This window comes from Anarhichas minor, unplaced genomic scaffold (genome assembly GCF_050575085.1).
Source record: "Anarhichas minor isolate MPS153535 unplaced genomic scaffold, ASM5057508v1 ptg000010l, whole genome shotgun sequence".
Classification (NCBI taxonomy): domain Eukaryota; kingdom Metazoa; phylum Chordata; class Actinopteri; order Perciformes; family Anarhichadidae; genus Anarhichas; species Anarhichas minor.
Window position 1 is genome coordinate 7,728,428 of NW_027466456.1, and position 9,120 is coordinate 7,737,547.

A 9,120-nucleotide genomic window follows, 5' to 3' on the forward strand; every position below is an offset into this window, starting at 1 on the left:
GTTCGCCGCGGTGTAGCGTCCTCCTCCAGTCTCTCATCTCTCTGATGTCCTTGTCGTCTGTGTCCCTGCAGAGATGATCTGGCCTGCAGACTGCCAGAGATGGAGCAGCCCGGTTCAGACCAGGAGAACTTTGACTCCGAGGCCTCGCTGAGCTCCGAGAGCCTTTTGGACGAGCAGCAGCGCTCTTCTGTTCACGGCTCGGAGCCTGACGGTCAGTATTTACAGTCTGGCCCGTCCTTCCTTCTACCTCTTTCACTCTCACTCACCTGTGGGTTTCTGACCAGACTAGACCTGTTTTTTGTGGTGCAGGTCTGGACCAGTGATGGTGATGGGGGCGGTGACGTCTGCTCTATAACCAAGCAGGTTGGAGGAACAGCAACCGTGTGTGTGTGTTTGTGTTTGTCTGCAAACATCTGCACACCCATGTATGCATGATTATGCATGTGTTGCACAGAAGCATGCTCAAACTTTACCCAAATTAATCAATTGAACATTCGACAAAACTTATCCAAGCAGATGTTTGCGTATTTGTGCCTCACCAAACATCATTTTTGGTAGATAACATGGTTGCATGCTCTTCCATTGCTCTTTACCCTCTCAGTATTCTTGTGTGAACTTAACAAGCAGCTCTAAGAGAAAACATGTTCATCTTCCTCTGTCCTCTCTCTCTCTCTCTGCCAGGACGAGGTGGCCCCCAGCTGAGGAGATACAGGCCAGTTTGTCCACCCAAACCACCAGACCTGGTCCAGCGACCTAAAGTCCCCGGTGGGCTCGTCTCTTGGCTGAACCTCACCCCCGCTAGCTCCACGTCCTCTGTGTCCAGCTGCGTTTCTTCAACCTCTGACTCCTCCACAGTCTCCTTCAGGCATCTACTGCAGCGCCGTACCCCGATCATCCCCGGCACAGTTAGGCTCCCGCACGGCGTCCTCGCCCAGTCTGCAGCCTCAAAACCAACTCCGAATTATACCCCTCCTCAAAATCGAGCATCAAAGTACTTGGCCAGCAGAAGAGAGCACCCAGGCCGCCGTAAAGACAGCACCCAGTCCCTGTATGTCGACAGACCCGAGTGTGACCTGTTGTTGCATTTCTCCTCCTGCCCTCCCTCCGCTTCCTCCTCCACCTCCTCCATGGTAACACCCTCTCCTCAGCACCAGCACCGCGATGTACAAGCCACGACGGGTCAGAGACGTTTTTCTGACCCAGACATACCTTTTATAGACGATGGCGTCTGACCAGGGCAGAACAGAAACGATAGACGAGTGAAGAGGATTAGAGGCAACAACGTTCGACTAGCCACGGGTGACATTGATGGATCGTAGAGAGCCAGGAGAGGATAAGAATCCAGAATCGCAGTAGAGGAACACAACCTGTGCAGTACCCACGGAGAATCACAGTGACACAAAATCAAGGCTGTTCCAGTCGCTGTCGTCAGTGGGAACTAATCAAGGAACTGCAAATGTGTCTGAAGTCTTGTCTGCGATGATAGTAAAGAAATAACTGGACAATATGTTGCCAAGCACCTTTTCTATCATTTTAATATATTGCGGATACTGTTGAGTTGGGACAAAGGCTGTGTTTTCTGTAGCCTCATAATGATGGACCAGCAATTTAGTTTTCTTTCTCCTGTTGTTGTTGTTGTGTGTTTTTTGTTTTTTTTTACACATTTGTGCTAATTCAAGGAGACATTGCAGGTTCCAGCTGCACTTTTCATTTCTTAGTTCTCTGAATGGGTGAAACGTGCTTATTGATGTGTTAGCTAGTGCCTTGGTATTGTACAGTAAGTTGATAAAGAAACTCTTTTTCTCATGTTCTGGACAGCGCTCACACCGGGAGGGAGGGTTATTTTTGGGGGTTAAGAGAGGGTTTCTTTTGTGACACTTGTGTTTATTGTACTGAACCGACATGAAACAAGGACCTCGACGTGCACATTGTGACTTTTGTATCGGTGCCTCGTCAAAACGGTTGCGTTGGTCAACATCATCTTTCCACCTACAGTTTACTACAAACCCCAGATAGGAAGTCATTGCCTCACATAGGGAAACGGGAGCAGCACACGCCACTTTTATCCTTTTTGAAACCGCAAAAACACAAACCCAGCCATGATGCAACAAGCCGTGCCACGATGTCTTTAAAGCTCCAAGTCCTTGAACTCACCTGAGTGACTCACTCGGCTGGATCGTACTTGCCATCCAAAGTAAACGGTCCCATAAGGAGCAGGTTCTGCTGAAGCACAACTTTGGCCAACTTTGTTTGAAACGTAATACTAATGTTCCTCTCTGACTGCTGTTGAATGATGTCTGTTAGTTTGTCTGGATTATGAGGAAGATGTCCTGATGTGTAATGTGTGTGTTGGAACTGAATGATGTGAACTGTAATGGTTATTAGTATTAACATGACAATACAGAACGTGATGCTTGTTACATCTGCTGCTGTGTGTTAATGAACTCCGTGAATTAGTCTCTTCCATCAAGGGTTGACGGGCGCACACTTTTCCCGTTAACACTAATATTTTGAAGAAAACAATGTAGTTAGTAACACATTAACAAATGTATTCTAGATTAATTCATGTCCTATTTTCTAAAAGAAAAGTTATATTACGTAGGACTTAAACTTCAACTGTTCCAGTGAATCCGCAGCGGTAACTTGATAAATCAGGAGTCGTCTCAAAGGTAAGTAGAGCGCTGTGTTTTAACATGACGGTTAAAGTAGTTTAAGGTAAAAGATAGTTTATTGTCTGCATGGAATCACGACATCGTCTTCGGCAGATTACCTTCTACAAGACAATTCATAGCCGTTCGGAATTTTGTACTAACTTGAAAATGTTTTGGAATTTCCTGTGACCTGATGGAGAAACAGACGAAGCAAAGAAAAGTGTCCACATGTTGCTTTTCATCCACACGGGAAGACATTTTTGGAAGCACACAAGACGACACTTCAGGATTTACAGGAATGCCTGAATGTAAGAATTATAACTCAAGCTAATATATATTCAATTGCTAGTAAAGTGACAGATATGTAAATCTTTAAACTATTATTCTATTATAATTTTGACTTGACTGTTAATAGTAATTATTTCAATTCTAAATACATGCAGATTACATAAATACATAAAAGAAACACTACCTACCTAATGAGGTATACATAAAATAGATAAGCACTGTAAAATGCCTAAAGTTTACAGTATATAAACAGTAGAATCTCACTCTGATATCACTCAATAATACAAGTTACTGGAGGAGAATAAAAAAAGCAATTTAGTTTTTTGGTATTGTTAGTGATGGTTAAAGGTGGTTAAAAGTTTTAAGCTTGCAGGTGGACTTTTTAGCAGACGTTATTTGTCACAGTTAGTCCATATTATTCATGCTCTCCCTCATCAGTGGGGTTTACATACAGTCTTGGTGGCAGAGGTATAAAAATAGATTGGACATCTGCTCTGGGTCTGAAAACCTGAATGGCATTAATCTCTAAATTATATATTAGTTAAACTGGTATTATTTTAGAAATGATATAAAACTATACATAAACAGTAACGAGAATAAAAAAAGAACAAAGAATAGCAAGGCGTTTCAAAAATAAGGAACATCAATCAAGAATCAGTCTTGCCATTTCACGAGGCTAGAGTACATTTTTTTTAAGCAGCGAAAAATTATTTGAAATTATTACAAACTAAACAAAAGGCGTACATTTCTCAAATTGCTATAACAAATATGATATGCACCCATAAGAAGGATCATATTAATTATTAGAAATAGATGCATAAATAAAAAGGAGACATGTCAAGTCTACCCAAAATCTTTTTCATACCAGATGAATCATACAGGCAACATGACCAAAACATATGTATTTGTCATTTGTTTCGTTTTTATTGACATAAATCTCAACCTCAAAAAATGTGTTGGCTAAAAAAGGAGACTAAATTAAGCGTTTAAGAGGAAACCTTTATTTTTAAATATAAAAATGTAATTGGGAATCCTATCATCGGTTAAAACGCAGGTTAACCCTGTTGGACTAAATATGAATTCACTGAATAAATTAAGAATAACGCTGGTTGGACCGAGGTACGACCGTAGACTAGAATGGGTTGATACGCTCCGCTCGCCTCGTCGCTGAGCTGGTGACGTCGTAATGCTGCGACGGTGCGTCAGCTTCAAACATGGCTTCACGATTAGAAATCAATTTTATCAGACTATTGTCCCGCTGTGAGTCTATAGCGTCTGAGAAACGAGGAGAAACCGAATGGAGATTAGAAAAGGTAAGACAACGTCAACACGCAAGTCATTTTTATATCGTTCAGCTCTGACCTTCAACGGCTAACGTTTAAGTTAGCATGGCTGTTGTTGTTGTTAGCAGCAGCTGTGAGCCGCCGAGTCTGTCAGCCACGTCGTCGCTGAACCCACCGACAGGACTTTATGAGATGGTGCCTTTCTGTGGCGTTAACCTCTCCGACACGCGTTACACGTGAAACACAATGTAGCTCGTGTTACAGCTGTTAACTATGCTATGCTAGCTATGTTAGCTTACTGCATTAATGACACAGCTAACACGGTTACACAGAATTAGTAACAACTTCATATTCACGCTTAAGTTTCCAGTTTACTTGGTACACCTAGTTCACACTAAATAGCTGAACAGTCTAATCCGCCCTTTATGGAGGTTATAATGTTCAGGTTTTGTTGAAACCGTTATAGCAAGGGTGTTAATTAAACTTTACATTCTCATTTTGGAGGTGCAGCTTGTGATGCTGTTGAACAGAATTGATTTATAAGAGGTGTTTCCTTTGTCCACACTATTTATATCAATGAGAGTTAAACTACAGCCTCCAGAATGACCATGAAGTTGAATCAACTCTCTAAAACAGTTCCAAAAACAGCTGAACATATAACCTTTTATTAAAGTAGGATTTATCGCAGTGCTTTTGTGTTACACTGCATTGGTTTGGGCTTAGTGTCCCAACTGCAATATGCTTGCCTTGTTTAAAAAACGGTTTGTTTTAAACTATATAATCATCCAAACAAATGTCACCTAACGTGTATACAATGACTGCTCTTCTGTTGTCTGTCCTCTAGTATGTTGGTGCCCTGGAGGAGATGCTGGTGGCTCTGAGGAAAAGCCTGAGGTACCGTCTCTCTCAACTCTCATGTATCTTAACGTTGTTTTTATTATTGCTAATTTGTAACACACGTGTCGATAACAACTTGTGTTTTGTTTTTTTCTCCAGCAAACCAACAGCAGAAATAATGACTGAATATTCAAGAAAAGTAGATTTTCTGAAAGGACTTCTTAAGGCAGAGAAGCTGGTCAGTGACAATAATTTACGAACAGCATTTTTTTTGTCACTTGGATGTTTATGGCAGTGTTTAAAACATTCTCTGTATTTCTTATTTTTTGTATGAACTGTGTATCCCACATACTGTACACAGACTTTTTCTACTATCCTGTTTTCATCTCTCTCCTGTTTTCGTTCACAGTCGTCAACAACTGAAAAGGCGTTGGCTAATCAGTTCCTCGCTCCCGGGCGAATGCCCACAATAGCCAACGAGAGGATGCCGGCCTCAAAAACTGTCCACATGCAGACGAAGGCCCGGTGCACGGGAGAGATGAGGGACGAGCTGCTCGGCACGGTAGGTTCAGATGTAGACTCCTGAGCTAAAGTGCTGAGTAGTCGAGATATAACGGTTCACTTCTGAGATTTACACGCTGTGGAAATAACAGCTGATGGATCTGCGTTGTTTTGGTAAAGGTTTGGTAAAAAACTAAATTGAGAAAACAAATAATAAAGCCTCTATTAAATTGAATTCATAAATGTTCTTCTTTTGTGTCATGACAGGGACTCTCAGGCAAAGGTAAGAAATGTGTTTTTCAGATTCAAAGGTATCTTGAATTCAGTAGCTCGGCTGAAAAATTATACTTTTATATTTAAACAAGCCAGTCATCTGATTGATATTCTAGAAAGATGACGTTCTCCTTTCCTCTCTACAGGCGCATCGGAAGCAGACTTGAGGAACAGAAGGTAAAGCTGCACATATCATTTCTTGTCATAAAGATCTAACTTCCATTATACTGTATTTATTTATTCATTTATATAAGACTGTAACAAACATTTAGTTGTGACTGTGCCCGCAGTAGAAATCTAAATGTTGTCTTGCCTCGTGCAGAGGTCTTCCTCTGGATGAGCGTCAGTCTGCTGCAGAGCTGGAGGCCGTCCTGCAGCATCACCACAACCTACAGGAGAAGCTTGCCGAGGACATGCTCAACCTGGCCCGAAACCTCAAGAACAACACTCTGGCCGCACAGAACATCATCAAACAGGACAACCAGGTAACTGGACACACAGCTGCAAGTATCGCAGTATTCATTTTCTGCTCCTGTTGCACTAAAACACAGTCTGATAGTCTGAATACGAAAGCTGAGTTGTAGGTGTGAGTGCTCGGCATGTATCTGTATGTTTACATGATCAGCTGTGTGTTTCCCTTTCCCTCCCAGACTCTGAGCCAGTCCATGCGTCAGGCGGACATGAACTTCGAGAAGCTGAAGACGGAGTCGGAGCGACTGGAGCAGCACACCAAGAAGTCCGTCAACTGGTTGCTGTGGCTGATGCTCATCCTGGTCTCCTTCAGCTTCATCAGCATGATCCTCTTCATCAGAATCTTCCCCAGACTGCGGTGATGACCGGCCCGACAATCCCGAACTCTTAGCGCTGCGTCCTCCTTCGTTTACAGAGAAATAACTACATGGGCCTCATAGACCCGCACAGCTCGTCTGTGTGTGTGTGTGTGTGTGATGCAGATCAGTAGTGGTCAGAACCAAAACAACTGAAACATTTGCACTTTTGAAACAGAAATTCTTCCTCTAAACAAGCTGATGGAAGTTAAAAATGTGGTTTCAAGCATCGGTATACCTTTTTTTTTTTTTTTTAAACAGAACATGAATCGAGGCGAAGAGCGTCTTGTTGGAGTTTTTTTTGCGAGCAGCAACATAAGTCTTAATAGCCAGACAGCAGAGGCTGAGCCTTAACGGTTTAAATCCGTCATCAGGTCGTGTACTTTCTCACTTAGTGCGACCTAAATAATCTTTCATAGAACAGTTTATTCGCCATGCATACATCTTAAAGAGTTCACGAACCGTCCGACATCTGCTGTGTATTAGCCACGGTTTCAACACTATATCTGAACACTATAATTGAATATGAAAACATGTGGACTTACAAACAGCTGTTGGTGTGCTAAAACTTGACTTTAACTGAATTTGGCATTTATAAGCACAATATATACGTTTAATAAATGGTTTATAACACTATACTGTTGCTATGAGGACATTGTCTTTGTCAACAATTCTAACTTCCATGAAGACATATTATTATTATTATATTTACTATATTATCATTCATTATCTGTTTATAGTGCACTTTAGTGTTATGAACCATTCATTACATGTTTATATAGTGCTTATGAATGCTAAATAAGGGGGTTAAAGTGTTTTACTAAAATGTAATATTAATACAAATTGTAAAACAGATTCCAAGCATCAGTTTAATTTTTTTATCTTCTACGTTATGTTTTGGAGACATTCATTTCGTCGAGGTTTAGAGCGTCGTGCCGTTAGATATTAGTTCACCACTCCTCATTATGTCAGATTTCCTCAGTGCTGTTTGTTGTTTATGAATCTGTATGTGTTGGTGGTTTATTCCATAAATGTCCATCAGGTGATGATGTGTGTTATGTTGGTGATGATTGCTGATGTTGATGAAGTAAGATTTTGTTCTCATTAAAATGACTGTAACCGCGTGTCATTCAGTGTTTTAATAGTGCATACGGTCAAAAGAAATGAATTCCACAAAAGTATAAAGACTCTAAAGTATAAACGCTTCCTTTAATTGTTTTGCCATAATAACTGTGTGTGTGTGTGTGTAAAAGTGGGAGCTGTGTATGACTTTTCCTCTTGATAAAAAAAAAAAAATACCGAATTGCGCCCTCTGTTGTTGAAAATGTCTGCTGCAGTGACTTCATGTGGCCAGAGAGTGTCAGTCACATCCTGGACATATGAATGTATGTCAGATACATGGCCTCAGTGACCCTCGTGGCCTGATCAAGCCATGGATCCTAAATTAACCCCGCTACTCATTTAGAAGGGGTTTGATGAAGTATGGCAAAAAAAGAAACAAGGCAGTTTGCCACAGAAAATCACACCGTGATTCAATGCGACTTCTGGCTAATCTGTGCATGTGTCGGCTTTTGTTCCTACTTGATGTAGCCTGTGGACATTTGGGGATCACTGCTTGGAAACTGCGGTTTTTTGTTGGTTTTTTCCTGCGAACAGACGCACCGAAGAAGCTTCTAGGAGGCTAACATTCCTGCTGTGTTGTCAGTCTGACTGTCGTCTGAGGACTGTGGAGCTGACTTGCATGTCCAGGCTTGCAGCTCTGCCCCTGGCCCTTCCTCTCTCCTCTCTCCTCTCTCCCCGGCTGCTGCCCCTCCTCGGGCCTGCCGTGTATTTTAGGATCCCTGGGGGGTATTTTGCCTGCTGGAAGCTGAGGTATGCAGGCCACCAGGAGACCAAATGAGGTTGTGTCACTGCGCAGGATCATCATCCCTCAGTTAAATCACAGCTGTTTGCGCCTCCATTCTCAGGCCTTTGCTAATGCTCTCTGGCTGTGTGATTGGCTCTCTGAGGCTGCAGCTACAGTACATGACTTCATCAGCAGTGTGGTTTCTCATGTTCATTGTGGTTCTAGGATCCCATTAGCTGAAACGGACTGTTTCGTCTCAGTTTCCTACACAGACTCCAGAGTCTGGGACGTATTAAGTACGAGTTACTATATTCAGCAAATGCCTCTAGATCTGTGGAGTCCATTAATGGCACTTTTAACCTCTGACCCCGGGAACCTGAATGAGTTCCTTCCTGCACTCTTTTCCCACAGAGACACCCTGAAAATAGTGCTCGACTCTCTTTACTAAATTTAGCTGAATCAATTCAGAGCCAATGAGAAATGAGAGCCTTTATGAAGCGGTTATAAGTTGCAACCAGCGGTAAAAAAAAGAACAACACAACGGTATTTTTCTTAAGTGTTTCCCAATAGTTACGTTAGACTTTGATAATCAAGAATCTGCATACAAACATATG

The 9,120-nt window shown here is 42.0% G+C and overlaps 2 protein-coding genes across 6 annotated transcripts in view; both read left to right on the forward strand.

The window, feature by feature from the left end:
* LOC142946571 (myosin IXB) overlaps positions 1-2,420 on the forward strand; it is a 49,470-nt gene extending 47,050 nt beyond the window's left edge. For 4 of the 5 annotated variants that reach the window (XM_076087980.1, XM_076087975.1, XM_076087978.1 and 1 more), the window contains 2 exons: positions 72-211; positions 682-2,420. In XM_076087980.1, the coding sequence (XP_075944095.1) occupies positions 72-211; positions 682-1,232 (691 nt within the window). In that variant the 3' untranslated portion in view covers positions 1,233-2,420. Of the gene's footprint in view, positions 1-71; positions 212-309; positions 364-681 lie in introns of all 5 variants that reach the window. The other variant, XM_076087979.1, reaches the window with a different exon arrangement.
* A 1,693-nt stretch (positions 2,421-4,113) lies between these two features.
* Positions 4,114-7,784, forward strand: use1 (unconventional SNARE in the ER 1 homolog (S. cerevisiae)). Its single transcript, XM_076087981.1, has 8 exons — positions 4,114-4,252; positions 5,067-5,116; positions 5,219-5,297; positions 5,469-5,621; positions 5,828-5,843; positions 5,980-6,010; positions 6,156-6,318; positions 6,484-7,784. Exons 1-8 carry the CDS (start codon positions 4,154-4,156, stop codon positions 6,664-6,666), a joined length of 774 nt encoding a protein of 257 aa, XP_075944096.1. The 5' UTR covers positions 4,114-4,153; the 3' UTR covers positions 6,667-7,784.
* The last annotated feature ends 1,336 nt before the right edge of the window (positions 7,785-9,120 follow it).

Excerpts from the sequence above, each read along its gene's own strand:
- use1 (XM_076087981.1), top strand. The coding sequence starts at position 4,154 with ATGGCTTCACGATTAGAAATCAATTTTATCAGACTATTGTCCCGCTGT. Across the intron at positions 4,253-5,066 it reads CCGAATGGAGATTAGAAAAG|TATGTTGGTGCCCTGGAGGA; the intron begins GTAAGACAACGT and ends TCTGTCCTCTAG. Across the intron at positions 6,011-6,155 it reads GCAGACTTGAGGAACAGAAG|AGGTCTTCCTCTGGATGAGC; the intron begins GTAAAGCTGCAC and ends TGCCTCGTGCAG.